General features: G+C 42.3%; 2 protein-coding genes across 4 annotated transcripts in view; one reads left to right on the top strand and one right to left on the bottom strand.

Annotated features, from left to right (window-relative positions):
• The window catches only part of ZDHHC17 (zinc finger DHHC-type palmitoyltransferase 17), a 69,163-nt gene extending 61,495 nt beyond the window's left edge, over positions 1-7,668 (top strand). For 2 of the 3 annotated variants that reach the window (XM_051795330.1, XM_051795331.1), the window contains exons 14-17: positions 995-1,078; positions 1,471-1,628; positions 2,421-2,515; positions 4,493-7,668. In XM_051795330.1, the coding sequence (XP_051651290.1) occupies positions 995-1,078; positions 1,471-1,628; positions 2,421-2,515; positions 4,493-4,631 (476 nt within the window). In that variant the 3' untranslated portion in view covers positions 4,632-7,668. The remainder of the gene's footprint in view (positions 1-994; positions 1,079-1,470; positions 1,629-2,420; positions 2,516-4,492) is intronic. The other variant, XR_007905880.1, reaches the window with a different exon arrangement.
• Positions 7,669-10,107: 2,439 nt separating this feature from the next.
• CSRP2 (cysteine and glycine rich protein 2) lies at positions 10,108-18,941 on the bottom strand. Its single transcript, XM_051795619.1, has 6 exons — positions 18,885-18,941; positions 15,063-15,181; positions 12,932-13,100; positions 11,808-11,940; positions 11,053-11,146; positions 10,108-10,429 (listed from the first exon to the last, which is right to left on the bottom strand). Exons 2-6 carry the CDS (start codon positions 15,172-15,174, stop codon positions 10,353-10,355), a joined length of 585 nt encoding a protein of 194 aa, XP_051651579.1. The 5' UTR covers positions 15,175-15,181; positions 18,885-18,941; the 3' UTR covers positions 10,108-10,352.
• Between the last annotated feature and the right edge of the window lie 266 nt (positions 18,942-19,207).

Here is a 19,207-nt window from a genome sequence, read left to right as displayed (position 1 = left end):
TTTAGTCTAGCTTGGGTTGTATGTGTGTTTTTCCTCATCTCTTATTTATACAATCTTTCAGCTCACTTGCTAAAAGCACTTGATTATTTTCTGCCTCCAGAGGATGCTCTTGTTTTAGCAGGGAAAACATTTGACATAATGAAGAAGTAAATGCTGTGGTAGATGATGACAGCCAAGTCTTTTGTAGTCATTATCATCTCTGTGGGTTTAGTTTACAGCCTGGAGCTGTTGGAACGTTGCAGCACTGGACATATTTTACATCCAGAAGGAAGGCTGAGTACTTCAGTATTATGATGTACTCACATAAGAAGCTTATTTAGCTCTATTAATGTTAAAAATAGATCAGTCTTTTAGTAACTGAATTTTCTTGCATTTAAATTGTCTAAAGCAGAGTAGTTTTTATCTCATTCATTATTATAACCAGGTTCTTAGGCCTCATCTGTTCAGTTACATGTATCTGTTTTACAAGTTCTGCTAGATACTTTATTTTTAGCTAGCTTTATGAAGCAGGTAAAACCTAAGGTGTAATCTAGCTTATTAACAAATATACAAGGAAGTTTATGTATTTGTTCGTATTTCTCTTTCTTCTAAGAAAGTGAACTCTGAAGTCTGACGATTTTTTAATGGCTTTTAAAATAATATTTTGATGTGTAATTCCTGGCTGTTGAGGGCTCTGCAACAGCTGGCACCAACATTGTTCTAAATATTTCTATCAAAAATTTTATTAGTTCCTGGAAGAGGTTACAAATGAATTAGTGAATTGCAGTTGTAATGTGATGGAAATTGAAGAAAATTGAAGAAACGTTGCTTTGTTGTCTGAGAAGTAAAAAAACCCCATACACCAGCTAATTTCACTGTCTTGAAACTATATGGGCTTAATGTTGGAGAATAATGTTTCTGTGTATAAAATAAGCGGTACTTCTAAGCAAGTAATGAAATTTTCTTGTCTTTCTGTTGAAAGTATAGTAATTTGATCCCTGTTGTACAACTTTAGGAGCAGGGAACCATCGCTATTTTATGGGATACCTGTTCTTCTTGCTTTTTATGATCTGCTGGATGATTTATGGATGTATCTCTTGTGAGTAAATGTGATGTTTTGTTTTGGTTTTTAAATTGCTTCTAAATACTTCATCTCCTTGTAGGGATTTTTACAAATTTTTGCCTTATCAGAGTGGTGGATATTTTTACTCTGTAATTGAACTGCACATTAATATTTGACTATATTGGGTGTTTTAATTTAGATGATGATGTTTTCTTTGTCCAAGATCTTTTTTTTAATTCATAAGAGCCAAGTATGTGCATATGGCATGTATTCAAGGAGGTGGGAAAGGAAAAGAGAGCAAGTAAAACTATTTTGGCACATTGTTATTTTCTTATTTAATTTATCACATTCTAATGTGAACATTATGTTGATGTACAATAAACATACCTTAAATCTCCTGTATATTTTTTGACACTTTTTCTCTCTAGACTGGGGTTTCCACTGTGAGACAAGTTACACAAAGGATGGATTTTGGACCTATGTTACACAGATTGCTACCTGTTCTCCATGGATGTTTTGGATGTTTCTAAACAGTGTGTTTCACTTCATGTGGGTGGCTGTGTTACTCATGTGTCAGATGTATCAGGTATGGCAGAGCACTTCACTTTCAATGCTGAGCCTTGGGAGTGACATAAGAATATGAAATAGTTCTGTCATTTAAATTTTCTTGTGCATTGTGCAAGACCAAGTGTTTGGTCTCTCAGCCTCACTCTTGTAGGCAAGCATCTGTTCTCTCGATCTTAGGCATCATTCACTTCTCATTCACTTGGACTTTCTTTTTTCTACCTGCCTCCTGCCTTCCATTCTCAGAATGACAAAAAGGTAAAACAGACCAGAGAAAGGCAATAAAGAATAATAGAGGTTAAGATCTGTGGGGCCAGCTTGGAATAATGCTGTATGTCATTAGCAGAAAGAGAGTGGTAGCTTCAAAGAAAATGCAATAATTTCTCGCACTGCCTCAGTGTGAGTTGAGGCCACATTACTGTACCAAACTCAAATTTTCTTTATGCTTTCTAAGAGAAGTCATACTGAAAGCCTTCAAGTATGACATGAAAGACTTTCAGTTTGTCTTGTCATTAATGAACCATGAGATTTAATCTTTCCAGAGGTCCTAGAAATAGAAATTATCCTCTAAGACTTAGGTAAAACTTTTCAGTAAATTTAAGTTTTGTCCTGCTTTTTCTACAATATTCATCACGTACAACATATATCAATTTCAAAATTTTATGTTTGGACCTAATAATTTCCCCAGTCAAAAATTGCTGTTTCAGAAGAAAGAATTTAAACTAATAAATTTGGTTCTTTTTTAGTCTGGCTCATGCAGGACTTGGTTGCATGTTTTTATGTGAGCTAAATTACTTATTCTTCCTGTCTTCAGATATCTTGCTTGGGTATCACGACAAATGAAAGAATGAATGCAAGAAGATATAAGCACTTTAAAGTTACAACCACATCTATTGAAAGCCCATTCAAGTAAGTTTTAAAGCGGATACACTTTATTATGACACATTTCTTATGTGTAACCTTACATACACTTGAATTGTGCTGCTTGTTGAAAGAGAATACAGCTAAATACTTTTAGAGTATTTTCTCTACTTGGGAGTGCTGAATCTAACTGTTTTTACAGTAACACATTCTCTCCAGTTTTGTAGTGTAGAGATGCATAAACACAGAAAAGAATGTGCTTGTATTTTGCTGTAGAGTTTATGGGGAAGTAAATATCCTTTTTATAAAGCAAATGCTCAGACCAAAGGTGATTGCTTACTGCAGCATGTTGATGTTGACCTGGATCTTCACTTCCACACTGGGCACTTTGTCCTGATTAATACTTAATGTGCTGTTGAGTTTGCTCCTCTTTCTCTCTTTTCTGTGAGAAAAGAGGCTTCACTTTCTTCCTGTTCAAGAGGAAGAGCATGGGCAAAGCTATTTGGAGCAGGATGCCCCAGGAACTGAAGTGGGTGTTGCATAGGTGAGACATGGGCTTTTGGCCTGTATGTAAAAGGGTAGGTTTGGATTCTAATTTCTGTAGGGGTGAGGGTGCAAGAGGAAAGAGTGGAGCTCAGAGGTGAAGTAGCACTGGGATGGGAATACAGTGACATGGAGCAGCTTGTGGAGCCAAGGCAGGAAATAAATGAAGGCATGAGGCTGGTATATTGGTGGGTTGAGAGTGTGTTACAAAAGGAGCTGGGAAAGACAGAAGCACGCGCCATCCTGCTGGATATGCTATGTCTCCTGTGGGAACCGACGGCCTTTCAGGTGCCACCTGAAAAGGAGGTAGGAGTTGTGATCAGGATAGTCAGCATGGATTCATGCAGTCCCGTGCAATGTGCTCTAGAATGACCCTGCTTGAGCAGGGAGTTTGGACCAGATGACCGACTGTGGTCCCTTTCAACCTGACCCGTTCTATGATTCTGTTATGTTGCAGATGGATTTCTGTGCTAGAAATAATAAATAATAAATCTCTTTTTTTAGTATCTCTTCATACAAAACTTGTAGTAAGAAGCAGACAAGCATCTCTGTGTGGTTGCAATGTTCCTACAGATTAGAGTTGTAGCAAAACTGGATAGTTATTTTTCCTGAAGAACACAAGGTGGTGCACAGGGTTGGAAAAAACTGCTGGTTTGATCCCCAAATTAATGTCACATTCACAAACCATTTTCACTGAAATAGCTACTATTATAAAAATGGCTCCTGAAAATAACACCAGATATCCAAAATAACTGACTTGGCATTACCTGTCACATGAAGCATTGACATCAAATAGTTGTCATCTCCTCTTTGCTTAGACCTGCTTTTGCATATGTCATAACATGAGCTTCTCTTCCAGAAAACCGTGATCTATTCAGCCCATGTTTAATTAAGTGAAAAACCCCCAACATGTTGGAATTTTTATATAGGTTTCCTAAATATTTGACAATTCATTCAGCCACAGAAAGTGCTTGAATAGTTCATTTAATTCAGATAATGCTTCCTTAATTTTGTGTTGTCAAGGGACTTGGTTGATCCTAGACCTGCAGCTGGTGAACCAGTATGTATGCAAAAATAGATATTAATAAAGATGGAAATTATTCTAGGAAGACATTACTTCATGCTGTTTTGTCTTATCCATCTGTAAAATGCAACTTTCCTCTTAGGGATCTGAATTACCATGCTGTGCTACATGATGGTGTACTGCTAATAACATGTTACATTTCTCCATACAATTTTGGTAGATAGTGAAAGAAAGTTGGTGTCTTGATTATGTCCAACGATCAAACATTAACCAGTCTGGTGACTACTTGTTGTTTCAGAACTTGCTCATCAATAAAGATGATTCTGAACTGAAATGGTTTTCTGAATTTAAGAACTTAAAGGGTGAATAATCAAATTTGTAGGTAGGCAAAAGATGTTGTACTTTGTTAGATGAGCCATGATATTGCTTACTGACGTGTATTTTTGTTTTGTTTTTAGCCATGGATGTATAAGGAACATTATAGACTTCTTTGAATTCAGATGCTGTGGTCTTTTTCGGCCTGTTATTGTGGACTGGACAAGGCAGTATACAATAGAATATGACCAAACTTCAGGATCAGGCTACCAGCTAGTGTAGCACCACCTTCATCCTGTGCGCATATCATACTGAGTGGTGCCTGAAAAATTTTCTCTCTCTCTCGAATCCGCATCCCTTGAAGAGTAGCATGCTATGTGTAGGGCTGATGATGAATCATAAAGGTACCTTCTCTTCATCAGAATTTTATTAACAAAAGTAAAAATGGACAGAATAAACTGCCAAACCTGATACGGAAGAGGAGGAAGATCAAAAAGGGATTTTAACAGTTCATAACATGAGAATTATTCATGACAGCATATTCACAGTATTTGTTGTTGGGTTTTTTATTTAAGGTCTTTCACAATGGAGCATGAGATTATTGAAGTATTGACATAAGTAGTTATGTTGTGCTGAGCAAAAAAATTTGTATCCCAATATCAATAATTCCACTGAAACAAGAATCTAGAATATAAAACTAAATTTCATTTTACAGAGTTCACTGATCGCTATGTTGTAGTTCCTGTAATGTGATTTTTTTTTAATACAGATTTTCTGTAGTATGATGTACATTGAAAAATGTGCTTTTTAGTACTGTTAAAAACATTGTATGGTGGGGATCCCCTGTAACATGTAAAGTTATAGCAGTAGGGCACGTCAGGTAATGTTGAGAAAAAATATATTGCCCACTTTTTTTGGTGATTGTTATTGCCACCGGTTAGTGGTAAAACTAAATACTTGTATTAACCCTGTTCTGAAATAATGTAGTCTGAAATAAACAACTGTGCCAATAAGGAAAGCTTTTCTGTCAAAGTTAAAGCCCTGCTTAAATGCATGATACACCTGTAAAATTAGTTTACAGTATATAATGTTCAGGGAAAAAAAGTGGGGAAGAAATCATTATCTTTGAAGTAATTGTATGAGCGACTTACAAGCTAGCAATGTTTTAGTGTTAAGTTTGGTCCTCACACAGTACAGTGTAGTGTATTTGGAGACATGTTGGAAGAGAAATTGCATGGAGGATACCACAGATGTGAAAGCAAAAGTCTCAGTTATAAAAATACAAGATAGTTTTAAATCGAATGCAACTGCAGAAGAAGAACCCAAAGTAGCCTGAAATGCTTACTTCGTTTGGATGCGAAATAACAGAAACCAAGCTTTAAAAAAAAATAAATTAAGAATCCCCATAATTGCACACACGCACAGAAAATGCAAACCAGCATTCTGAAGAAGATGGTGTACTGGCACGTGGAAATCACTCTTAATTTCTATTTTTAAGTTCTCATGCTACAGATAGATTTGGAAGGTAAGGAATGATCTGAAATTGCATTCCAAAGGGGCTTTTCCTGAATGTGATGCACTGATTTTTGTTATGGTGTTTTCATATACTCATAGTGAATTGTTCACTGCTTCCTTAACTATTGTTTACAGAGAGACAGAGACTGAGAATCAGGTTAGTTCTCTTATAAGTGCTGTAGCAACCCAGTGGTTCGAGGAACCTGTGAGGGGAGTTTGGGGAGGGACCTGAAAACAGATGTCTGAGACCAGTGTAAAGAATGTGTATCTGTATATAAATAATTTATCAAATAGTTTTCTCTCTGTGAGTGTGTGTTTAGTGTATTTAAAGCTGCTCATTTTCATTTTATTCAACCAAAAAAGTGTAGGAAGATATCTAATGAGCTTTTAGTGATGTTCAGTATTGCTGTTAATAGGCATTATGCCCTGCAAATTCACTGCATGTTTGATGCTTGGCAAAATTAGCGTTTTCTGTAATATGCAGATTACAGGTAATAAAGCAATCTAGTGGTATTCCCGGCCCTTGCCTTAGTAAGAGAAGCAGTGAAACTGTAAATAGTTGATGTTCAGTATTTGCAAGTAAACATTTTTTCTGTAGTTGTTCATTGATCTCAAGACACACACTTAGTTTGCAAGTACCAGATATCAGGATTTACAGAAGTGCAGCATTACAGTACTTGAATGTTTAATACTGGAAAAATCAACATCATTCTTGGACACAGTTTTAACAGGAGAGGTTTGGGTATAGGGGTGGCAAAAAGCTTTTGCTATTGTTGTCAGACAAAATTTGTAATCCTAACGAAGAACACGTCCTATTTCAGTGAAAACAGTTGACTTCAGTTATTCATATTTTTTCCTAATCAGAAAAAAGCATGAAGACTTTACAGTGTAGTTTCTTTAAATCACCAATGATCTTCTGCATATTTGTTCTTTTTTTATTCTTTATTTCCACATTTCTGTTGGGGGTCGGTTGACTTGAGGAGTTTCAATACACTTTATTAAATATTGCCTAGCCACCAGGAGAGCAGTTCAGTACATGATACAAGTTTTGGTTTTAGTTGCCCAGTAGCATTAACTGCCATGAATTGTGTCATGCACTCCATGTCAAATATGTTTTAAAAGAAGAGGTGACCTTTGGAAGCACATAGTAAGTTCTGCACTATTTACTTATCAGTAGCTCTCTGGTGACAGTTTTGTTGAGACCTGCAGAATTTGAACAATAGTAGGTAATTGTGAAAAGTAACATGCATATATGGATTTGGGATGTATGATGTTTCCAGTGCAAAATAGAACTTGTCTTGAGTAACACTGAATTGTTTATGAAATCGTAAAGCAAGCAGGGCGGAGCCAACTATGCATTTTTCTGTCAAGTTATCAAACTTAAAATTCACTTGTTGAACCAAAACTGCATTGCTTCTGAAACTTAACAAAGTTGATCCAGACCAACAGCAGATCAGACCAACTTAATCTGACATAGGTAGAATAAATAGGAATTTTGTCTTGGCCCTAAACATGTGCTGTTTCTTTGCAGGTTTTTGTATTCTTTGATGTTCACCAGATTTTTTTTTTTTTTCAAATAATGTGTAAAACAGCATCACTACATTTTAAGCTATGGATTCTTTTGTATATTCTTTATTTATAACTGTGCCAAGTATTATTTTAATACTGTCAGGATCTTGATGTGTATTACATTGTGAACAAAAAAAAATCTGTAAAATGTTTAATAAATTAGCTCTCCTTACATAAATTAAATCTGTTAAATTTTGTAAGTTATTAATCAAATAAATATTGACTCTTAGATGCAGTGTTTGTCTTGACTTGGGATGTGATTTCATACAGTGTTGTTTCTGCCCAGTTTCAGAAGCCGTACCGTGAAAAAATAGCTGTCGTCTTGCAGCTTATTTTAGTAAAGTCTTTCTGAAAGACATACAGGTTTCTTGCAGATAGCATGCACCCAGTTCTGTGCAGATGTGAGATCCTGTGAGCTACTACCCTGGATTTTGGTAAAGTATACCTTTGTACTACCAGTTAAAGTTACCATTCACTAATTAGATATTCCTGTCTTTTGAGCAAAGTATGCTGGCAAGGTAATGTTTCTGAAGGGAGAATTCCATCTAGGGAATGTTTCAGGTGGCCAAAGGTATGTATTTAATGACATTTGAGGTATTCTAAGGGTAAAAGAGACATCCACATAAGGCTAGGAGGTGTTACCAAGATGTATGCTTCTAGGTGGCACTTACAAGAGACAGACTACCAATTACCCTGACTCTTCTGGTCCATGCTGTTTGAATAGAAACAAGGTAACAGTCCAAGTTGGAATTTAATCAAGATATTTATAATCAGGAACATATATTAAAGTATAAGGCTAGGACTTAAGAGCACACCTAAAGGGGAGAAAAAAGTCTGTTTTCTACTGAGTGTGGTTTCAGTGTTGACACTGAGAATTGTTGGTGCTGTTCTCCCCCAAGCAATGTTCCTGGTGAGGCTGTGTCCAGGCTCACCTCTGCTGACCACCCTTTTGGCTTGTCTGGTAAAGACCAGGGAAGGTACTTTTAAAAAAAAAAAAGACATTTTACCTTCTGTGCTGAAGGTCTCCATTTAAGATTTGCAGTGCTCCATCAGAACAGTTGCTGCGCTTGGGAGATATGGGTGGGCTCCTGATGACTTGAAAGGTGGTTCTTGGGTTTGTTTTACTTGGGAAGAAGCCTGCCCTCTGCATCCTCATTATGGCTTGATTAGAGTTCAGTGCCTTGACCTCCCATTAGCTGCCTTTAAGTAAAATCAGATGGTTTTGCTATGAAAGCAATGCCTGCAGTATGAGTAGCAGGGTCAAAGGTTTCTGCCCAGGTTTCCTAGGCTGTGCCTTTGCTTGCTCCCACCTGAAATGTGTGCTGCTTCTGCCTGTCTTTTCCAGTTCTGATCTTTCCCTCTCTGTGAACTGAGTCTGTTTTTCCTCCTATCCACATGGTTCCTTTGTAACCTGTACAGAATGCTTTTCATGTATTATTTTGAGTAATATGTATTTTTCTGATTAGGCTTTTGGCTTCCATTGCTTCACTGCCTCAGACCACGGTTGCTGGAAACTGCCTTAGACCACACTGACACACTTGTTCACTTGCTTAATGTTTTCTTGCAGCATTCCCAGTCTTGAATGTGTTTCCATAAATTCACTTGTGAAGGGTTCTTTTTTTTCCTAAAAAAAAAAAGAATCTTTTTTCTTTTTTTTTTTTTTAACTAACTTCTGTTTTGCACAATGAGGGTTGAAACTTCTCTCCTGTTGAGAAGGTGGCTCCTGCTTGCTTCACAAGAAGTTCAAGTGTGGGTGCTGTGAGCTCAGTCAGGCCTTACGGGTGGGGGCTGCTCCAGCTGCTAAAAGAAGCCAAGCTCTTCTGTGAGCTTTCCACTCGAGATCTGGCTAAGGCACAAGTAGTTGTCCCCTACTCATAGACCTTTATTGGCAACAGTTCCTAAAGCGTTGGGTTAGCAGAGTGAAGGGTGAAGGCCCTAGTTTGGCTTTCACCCACCTGCTGTGTTCACAGGGAGCAGATCTACACTGCCTTCAATGCATTTAATTGCAATTACTCCTTGCTCATCACCTTCAGTTCAAGTCACGTTTTGAAGGCAGAATTTTCTTCTGCTCTGTTGTTGGGCTGCAGTTGCTTTGTCAGGTATTGTCTTCAAGAGGCCAAAACCCTCCCCCATTTTCAGGGAGCTAGGAGTCCTAGCACTACCAAGAAAAGGTCAAAAGTTGCTCTTAGACCCAAGTTGGATATGATAGCCCAGAGCTTGGCCAGCTGCTGAGGAGGGATGGTATTAATCTGCAGCTGTCTTGGTGGAGTATTATGTGCATAGCAGCACCTCAATACTGAAGCACATGCAACCCCACAGAATATTATGGTGCAAATGGTTTGTTTTTCATTTACTAGAGACTGTGGCAGAGACATGCAGCAGTTCAGGCACACAGCTACCCATTATCTATCACTTTCAGAGCTATGTCACTGTACAGAGCAGTAGATTAAGATTTACTACTGTGCAGTGAGCAGCTCGTTGCCTTGCACGTGCATATATAATGGTGTGATACTGGAGGACAGGCATTCACCTCTGAAGACCACGACCCCTGCTCTGTATGTCCAGCTTTCAGCAAAGGTCTGCACCAAGTCTGTAAGCATTGTATCTCCACCCCTGAGCTGCCCCAGCAACACTCCCCTCACCTTTGTTGCTGACAAAGCAAGCAACACTCCACTTTAGGATATATCAACAAGCAAAGCTTTATTGAATTGATACTCAGTATTAAAAGTGTTACAGTGTGATACACAAAGCAAGGAAAAAAGCAGTGGTTGTGGGTTTTTTTAAAATCATCTTCAGAATGTTATACCCAAGCACTACAGTAACTAGTATCTGTTTCACAGTAGTTAGTAGTTAGGAAAGGAAACCCTCTTGTTCCTTCTAGCAGGATCTCAGCAGAGCAGTAAGGGGTTTTTAGCCCCCTCACTGGGCGTGAACAAGGGCACCCGCTCCCTGGCCATACCCAAATCCCTTGGGGCCAAAGTTCTTTGCGTAGCAACCTGCAAGAAAGATGAACATGTAGTAACTGAGTCTTCTCTGGCACGTTAATTAAGAACAGCACTGTCTAGGCTAAGCCCTCAGCTGCTTCCCCCTAGTCACTAGAACATCCCCGTGGGACGCAACACTTAAAAACATTTTGTTAAACTGCATTAACTGCCCTGACTGAACTCAGTAGCCAGGCCTGTTCAGTCCATGTAGCTCTCAACCCACTCTGTGAAGGTAACTCACATGTTGGTTCTGTGCTCGTTATCTGTTAAGGCATTTGTTGTCATCAAACCACAGTATCTAATATCACATATCAAGTTTATATCCACAATATCATGCAAGAAGGCATGGCAGGATGCTTGCTGGTTTGTCTCCTTACTGTGATCTGCTCTCTGACCCAGGCACAGGGCACAAGCTGCTGCATCACTCAGTATGGGATGTTTTGCTTGATGCAGATGTCAGCATCAGCAGCTTCAGTAATATTTATTTCATTTTTCAGCTCTATTCCTATGACTTACAGAGCACTTCCATCTTGACATGAGCCTGAAAGTTTCTTATACCAGGACTAAACTAACAATCCATCCCTGTAACATATTACCTTGAACCATAAACAAGTGACCTTTGTTTCTTTCCTCACCTTTACAATAGATTTCTCCCTCTTTTTCAGTTAGGGTTGTAGATTCTAGGCTTTTTCCACACTTGGCACATCGGAAGCAGTTTTTGTGCCATGGCTAGGGAAAAAATAAAAAGCAGAAAGATAGTATAAGTACACATGATATCTGAATTGGTAAAAACCCCATATTAACTGGAAATATCTGCATCAGTGTTCTTTTTATATGACTGGTACAATAAAAACCAGTTGAAGTGCACCAGTAGCAGACAAGAGCATCTGCATTTCTGTGAGTGGCCCAAAGCCTCAAATTCCACACAGCATCCTGCTCAGAGCAGCATTTTGAAAGGTTTGGGCTTGCTCTGATCAATTCAGAGCAGATCTTGGCTCTCCGTAGCAAGTGAGTCAGACAGCTGGCAGCCTGACACATGGTTTTACATGGTATTTTCAGAGAACATTCCCTTTCTGCTGAAACATTCAGCCTCCTTCACAAGCTGCACACCCCACAGGACTGTTCCCTCTTCTGAGGGAGAGGGCTTCTGCAGTCTGCTTCAAGTCTGGCATGAGATGATATTGAATCTTCACCTTTGAAATCACTCATCAACCTGCATTTCAAGTACTTTTTGTTCCATGAAGTTGATTGATTTGACTGTTTCCGATGCTAAGAAATGTGATTTTAAGGTAACAGCCCTGCAGTTGGTTCCCTACTGGGACCCACATAACACACCTTGCTCACTTTAAGTCCATGCAGCAAGTACAAAACAGCACAAGCAGTTCCTTACCTTTCCAGCTCCTATTACTTTCTCTGCTGCATAAACAGAATCACCACACCTTGAGCATTTCTCTGCCCCTCCAAACTTCTGAGCAAACTTTGAAGGGTTTGGATTTGTAGTGGGCCGGTGAGGAGAAGGTGTGCTGAAAGAAATAGGACATTTGTTGTCTCTACTCTTTTACTAAATGACCTCTTGCTCTTTTTAGCAACACAAATACGTGTTGCAGCATCCAACAAGTGCTGTAGTACTTTTGCAAAACAGGAGGAGTAAGTTAGCAGCAAGGCTATTCAATTACACCTGGTGGGAAGAAAAGCCAAAACCACAACAACAAAAAGAGAATGGCCATGCTTCAGAGGATAAAAAGAAGCTCCTGTAAAGGCTAGTTTTCTGAGGAACCTTCCCCTTTTCACTTATCTAGAAGTGCTGAATTCTGTATTAGGACATGGATTTTTCACATAGTAAACTACAAATAATTCTGTTAAATTTCTGTCTACTGATCATAATCTGGAACCTGAACGGATCACTGAACCTGGCTGGTGAGCATGCATCATACAAACACTAAGCAATAATTTGAGAACTTGCATGAAGCAAGTTGTCAGGCATACCTCAGCTTCTTTCCACATGCTTTGCTTTACAGCAAGAACTTAATCAGACTAGGAATGTTTACTATTTAATGGGCCTTTTGACTTTGGCTACCATTAAGCACAAATGGTTCTTCATTTGCCAGTTAAAAATTCATTCTTCTTGTAGCCCCAGATTCCCAGCTGTCCAAATCCATGTCCAATGCTGAACATTCGCATTTCCAGCTTATTTAGGAGAGTGCCCCGACACTGGGAGTCACCTCTGTGGGCTCATGCAGAGCAATCAGCAGCTCCGTAATCCAGTCCCCTATAGCTCATGCATAGGATTAGTGCATCCTTGCCTGCACTAACTCCTGCTTGTACTGTTCCTACTCACATAGTCACCAGTGGGAGCTTTGTGTAGCACAGGTTAAATGCCCTGCATTGAGCTAGACTGGTGTATTTTGCAGCATTCCAATTCCAAACAACATGAAGTAAACAAAATCCAGCTTGAAAGACTCCTCTGAAAACAGTACTAAAGGACAAGGGCGCCTCTGAACTCAGTTCACTCACCTCTCAGGCTTGATGCCTAGTCGCTCTCCCCTATCCATGTTCAGTGTTCCTGCTCCTTGACCATATCCATAACCTTTTGGGCCATACTTTTTCCCATAGCAAGATTTGCAGTAAACTTCGGCATCATGAATCGCTACAGTTGTGCTGTCCAAGTTTTTCCGGCAGACCACTGGAAGAAAAAAAGAGTTAAACTGCCTTAAGGCAGTTTCCATCAGCACACATAGTAAGCCAAAAATCAAGTGAGAAGTGATGTTATGGGTTTCCCTGTCCACAATTCTTCTCATTGGGCTGTGGGACCACCAGAGATTAGAGGGAGCAAGTTGCCCTTTGAATTTGTGAATTATGCTTAGCTCTGTAAAGGGCTGTATTCCCTCCCACCTCTTCATGACCATGACATTTAAAGCCTGGAAACTTGCTGTGGTTTGATGAATGAGGCTGCTCAGAAATCCAGAGAGGGCAGTCAGCAGTTTCCCTTGACAGATGCCATACAGCATGAAGCAAAAGCCTATCAGTACAGAAGAACCCCTGTCCTGCCCTTTTTGCCAGGGTGGGGCTGGGGAAAAAAACCAAACCTTCAAGGTTCCCCCACCCTCATCTGCCTCAGTTCTGCTTCTGGACTGAGCTGGGGCTGGTTCACAGCTGTCACCGGAGGGGCTGTGCTTTTCTGGCATTCCTACATTGTCCTTCGGCACAATGCAAGCACTCTACTCAAGGTTACAGTAGAAGGGAGAACTATTTCCTTCTTAAACCTCCTTTTGTGTGCCAACTGCATGCTCTTTCCATCTGCAACAGCATTATGCCCGTGATAAAGAATTTGGGATGAAAATAAAGAAATGGCCTTATGAATTTTTTGTTTAAAAAGAATTTTAGTGTCTTCAAAACACTGGCTGACCTTTGCTTATGGCATTCATTAGCTCCAAGGTTCTTTTTATAAGACAAAAATATCCAATAAATAAATCAACTAATGCATGTTTGTTAAGTCTACAGACTTTAACCCCAACAGAACTATGCACTAAGGAAAAGCATATATTCAGACACAGTAGAGCCATTGTTTGACTGTAAGTTCCAGGTTTCTTTTAATAGTAACTCCCATAAAAGGCTGAAAATGAGGCAGCCAAGACATCTAATCTTTGTTTTTTGTGACTGCAGTAGAGCTAAGGGAAAGGAGCATAGGTGTGCTGAGGCTCTCAGTGCCAGCACAGCGTGCTGACATTGGGCAGCAGACTAACAGTAAACTTGCTTGAGGGGGACAGTTGTAACTGCAGCTTAGATGAAGAGACCTAAACCCAAGCTCTGCCCATATGTATTAATCACCAGCAAGTGGGGCAAAACACTACTTCATGTTCGCAACAAGGTAAAATTCTCTGATTCAGACAGACAGGCTGTCTGTTTGCAAAGTAGGAGCCTCTGATTCACAGGGACCCTTTGTTCCCTTCATCTAAGCAGAGGTCTTTTCAGCAGAGAAAGCAGTTTTCAATGCCTCGCTAGGCTTGTTGGTTGGACTGGAAAATAATGCTTTGGACTCCTTTCATCTGAAATAAACCACAGGCTCCTGTGCCAAGAAAATTTAGGCTTTTGGCTGAGCTAAAGCATCAACAACTCAGCTGTGCTCAAGCACGCTGGTGTCCTGGTCTGTGCAGGACACCAGGGCAGCAGTTTGATAACTGTTCCTTCAGCTACTGCCAGCCCCAAGACCACCAGGAGAAGCCCAGCTGAGCTCAGATCAGTGCAAATGGAGCTCTGCCACTGGGCTTTTTCCTCTGCATGAGCAACACTTAAGCTAAGTTTCCAACCTAAAGAACCCTCAGACTCTTGAGGAAAAGGCTGGCAAGAGTGCAAATGGAAGAGAAAAATCATGATGTGCTCCGAGAGGTGCATCCCACTCCTTACACACTGGATAGGTAGGATAATACCTCTCCAGGAGACGCGCTCTCCCTTTGGGATGCCAGGCCCAGGAAGCATGTGAGGAAGCAGGAATTAAGCCCAACATGTGATAAACAAAGACATCTCAGGGCACTGCCATCCCCATCATGGGTGCCAGCTGAGCCTGGGATATCTCCTGTGGACCAGCACCCTGCTGCTGTGATCCCCCCCAGCTATGCCAGCAGAGATTTTGGAGGGGAATACTTACTGCAGAGGAAGCAGCACCGGTGGAAGCTCCTCCCATCACACTGCACCTCCTCAGCATGGTAGACAGTGCGGCCACAGGCACCGCATTTGTTGCCACCTCCCCAGTTCGGCATGGTGGTTCTGTGTACCCAGCCAGGAAGGAAGGGAGAAGGGGAGAGATTTGTTAAATACAGTGTCCTCCACCACCCTGGCCCCAGGACTGTTGGTGTAACAGGCTCCTTTAAACCAGATCTGCAAAGTTAATGTATCAGAGCACAACCCTGAGATTTCACCAACTGTTTAAAAATGTGACCTTCCACTGCATGAGAAGTTTTTGGGATCAATTCAACTTCCCCGCTCTTCAGATCCCAGACCAGACTTAAAGGCTTAGATGGGCTCTCTATGGCTATTTGTAAGAGCAGATGAACTGGCAAGGGGAACAGAGACTGCTGCTGCTGAACAGCAAGAAAAACCGAGACACAGTCTTCACGAGACATGTCCTCTGTCCCTGCCTGCGGATTTTGAAAGCTGAATAAATTGGATATGCCCAAATTACAGTTCCATGCACAAGGGCTTTACTGTACCTTGAATGAATGCCCCCTAGACCGATATAATTTCAGTTTCTATGCTTCATTAATGCTGGGCCTCTCATCTGATAGAAGCAAACCAATTGTGCCAACAATAGCATTTAGTTTTATTGCAGGGCCTGTCATTTGGGATGTGGTACGAGCCAAAGTTCACCTCACCAGAAAACCACTTATCAGGGCTGTAGGAACATTGTGAACTCCTTTGAGATCACACCTGTACTTCAAAGAAGTTTAAGGGAGATTATTTCCCAGGGACTCACTGCTATTACATCAACTGTACCTTTACCAGACAGGTATATAAACCAAACCAAACTGCTCAAGGAGCCACAGCTGCTTTAAAAGGAAGTAAAACTCCCTCTCACACATTACATGTTACTTGGAATGGACGCTCAGATGGCTAGTGTGCAGGGACAGGCACCTCACCCATTGTGCGAACCGACAGTCTCCTACATAAAGCCAGAAGCAGTGACCGTCCCATCTCAAGCTGAGCTGCCCCCTCCCCAGCTCCCCTGCACTCCCAACACCACCACCAGCCGCTCCCACTCAGCTTGACTGGGAGCTCCTCCTGCTCCTCCCATTAACCATCCCGGGTTAAAGTACCAAAGCCAAGCACTGCCCGTCACCTTTGGCTTTTCTGGGGTTTTCCTCCTCCCGCCACCACCATGAGATAACACTGCAGTGTTTGTTGAACACTTATCTCCTAGTCATCCCTGAACTGCCCTTAACTTGTGACTGCTGGGTAATGCTGGTTTGCTCTCCTGCAGCTCACCACCAAAGGACCACCTCTCGCAAGCACAGAGGCCAACAGCAGCCAGAGACAGGGTTACCGATTCAGCGAGCTTAACCCCGCGGAGCTGCTTAGGGCTCATCACCCTCACTGCTCCTTACTGATCCTCGTTTCAGAGAAGGTTTCTGGAAGAGGACCATGGGTTTGCCCACTGCCACCCTACCCCACCAGCACCACCATTCCCTCCCTGCAGACTCCCCACAGCAGCACTGCAGTACAGGTCAACTATCAGGAAGGGAGGGAGGGAAGGAATTTGTTGTGAGCTTCTGACATTTCTCTGGAAAACTCACCTCTAGAAGCTCTCCTATACTGGCCAGACAGGGAGAAGATACACACAACAGCATCCACACGCAATTCCCACAGTCTGCTGCCTTTATCAGCTTTGCCACTCATCCCTCTGAGCCAGAAGCAGAGGACTACCAATCTCCAGTCATCCCACTGGCCTACAAAGAGGAACTGGAAGCTCCACCACAGGGATCCAGACAGGAGCACTTTGGTGAGAAAAGCCCCTTAAAGAAAGGGGATCTTGAAGTAATGTGTGGGACAGGCCTCAGTGCAGAGCGAGGCACCTTGTGCTCCTCAGGCAAGGTAGAGCAGACTCATAAATAACAACTGAGAGCAGCAGTTTTGGCTGAATTATGTGACCCATATGGCTTGGTAAAACAAGCCTCCTGTCCAAGCAGCATGACCAGCAGTTCAGCAGTTTTAGGGATGCATGGTAGGTTGTGTGGTTCCCAAGACATGCTGCCAGGTAGCTGCTACAAGACCTTTGTCCAAGACAAGCAGCCAGCCATTCATGGCATGTGGCAAAATAAGATTAGTTTATTAACCTAAATCGGGGCATCTTAGGTACATTCCTAAGCAATAGCTTAGGAAACTTCCTCAGATTGGCTGAGCAGTGCTATTTGCACACTGACACCAATTACTGAGATAGCCCTTTGTTTAATACTTCCACAGGATTAGCATCATTACTGCTCCATGGTTTAGCACTAATACCCTGACCGAGCTCATAAAATTAGTTTTATGACATTTCCCACTTTGCTTTTGTCATTCTTGGCACAACTGTAGAGTCTAAAAATTAAGATTCCATTTCTTTTATTCAAGTGCTTGGCTGTGCTACTGCACAGCAGCTGACATTAATCATGGCAAAGAGCGTCCTTGGTTAAAGCGAATATAGGCTGCACAAAGCTTTGGAAAAGGAATGCATGGACTGGAAAAAAAGAAAAATGGAGAAGAGATTCCTTTTCACTCTGTATTCTTTCCAAAATGTAAATAGCGTTTGGTACAAGAAGTACTTATGTCTTTTCCTCTCACCATCCCCACTCATGTTCTTTTGGGTATTTACATGAGCCTAAATAATTTTAACCATTTTGTTAGTAAACAATAGTTTTCATGCACACTAGAGCCAAGGACCTGAATCAGGTTTTCAGCTTTTCCCCAGATTTCCCATGTAATATTGGGCAACACAGGGTGCAGCTCCACCCTTTCTTCCCAAGGGAGACAAAATATTAGGTGATCCAGCAACCTTTAGCTGACTCAAATTGTCTGATAAGGACTCTGAGAATTCATTAAATGAAAAACAAAAAGGAACTGAAGTAATTACTTCAAGGTGACCGTACTGTCTTCCACAGGAAGTATTTCCATTTAGCCTCCCCTTGATGTTCCCATGACAGCTTGCATGGGAAGAATGACAATATTTTCTCAATCACCCAACAGCAAGAGCTGCCCTTACGGCAGCAGTGCCCAGGAGGCACCTTAGGGGAACAGGGCTGGTGACCTGAAGCAGCTCTGCTACAGGACAGTGCACAAACCTGTCCCCTGCCCACAAGCCACTCTCTCAGCACCACAGCCTCACACTGCCCTGATCTCCTCCCAGAGCTCCACAGGTAGCAGATTCAGACCTCATGTGCTGCCTTAAGCCTTCCCTGCTCCCTGAAGACTTTTTGGCTAGTTCAGGCAGGCCTCTGGGGAGCTCAAGAGCAGTAATTAAACATCCAGGTGACCTCATTACCAGCACCAACAATTCTGACTGTCGGTAACAGCTTTGTTGGCAGCTGCTTGAACCCAGCCAAGAGGGGAGCACGTTATTCGGGCAAGCCACGGCAGCCGCCAGGTCCTTTCCAACCCGTTTGTTAACAGCAGCTCTAAACACAAGGGGCCTAAACCATCCCAAGACAGATATTGAGAAATTCCAGGCTATTCAATTACCCTGGACGGCTTTTTCGGCGGCCAGCCGGCGAAGCCCTGTGCGTGGCAGCTCGATCATTACAACAAGCCGAGCAGCACGGACGGGGTGAGCATCGCCCCCCGCCCGCCGCTTCCCCTCCCGCCGGCGCCGGGTCCCGTTGTGGCGCTCACTACCCCCGGCCCTGCCCCGGGAGAGGGTCTGCTCTGGCCCTGCCCCGGGAGAGGGTCTGCTCTAGCCCAGCCCCTGCAGCCCCCGCCCTCCCGCTGCCAGCCCCGCACTCACCGCAAGGCTCGGCTCCACTCGGCGCGTCTCAGCCCAGCGCGGCCCCGCGGCGCTTAAAGAGCCGGGGCGGAGCCTTGCGGGCCCCGGCCCAGCCCCGCCGCCCGCTCCCGGCCCAGCCCCGGCCCCGCGGGGCAGCCCCGCTCTCGCCCCACCGCCGGGGCATCCGAGAGCGAGGAGGCACAAGGGTTCGCCCCTGCCCTGGCCACCCCGGGGACGTCCAAGCTGCAGCCTCGGACTGCAGGACCCCAGCCCGTGGTTTTATCCATTTTTAGGATTTTGATTTACATTTTAAACTTCTTGCAGGCACCGTGACCGTGTTTCTC

This window comes from Manacus candei, unplaced genomic scaffold (assembly GCF_025592945.1).
Source record: "Manacus candei isolate 608988 ecotype Guabito, Panama unplaced genomic scaffold, ASM2559294v1 h1tg000043l, whole genome shotgun sequence".
Lineage (NCBI taxonomy): Eukaryota > Metazoa > Chordata > Aves > Passeriformes > Pipridae > Manacus > Manacus candei.
The sequence above is the reverse complement of the archived record's forward strand: the minus strand, read 5'-3'. Positions and strand labels throughout refer to the sequence as shown.

What these genes read in the sequence shown, in the direction of transcription:
- CSRP2 (XM_051795619.1), bottom strand. Translation starts at nt 15,174, where the DNA reads ATGCCGAACTGGGGAGGTGGCAACAAATGCGGTGCCTGTGGCCGCACT. An exon ending in AAGTAATAGGAGCTGGAAAG is followed by an intron (nt 11,147 to 11,807) that starts GTAAGGAACTGC and finishes TTTTTTCCCTAG; the next exon opens with CCATGGCACAAAAACTGCTT. An exon ending in GGGAGAAATCTATTGTAAAG is followed by an intron (nt 10,430 to 11,052) that starts GTGAGGAAAGAA and finishes TCTTTCTTGCAG; the next exon opens with GTTGCTACGCAAAGAACTTT.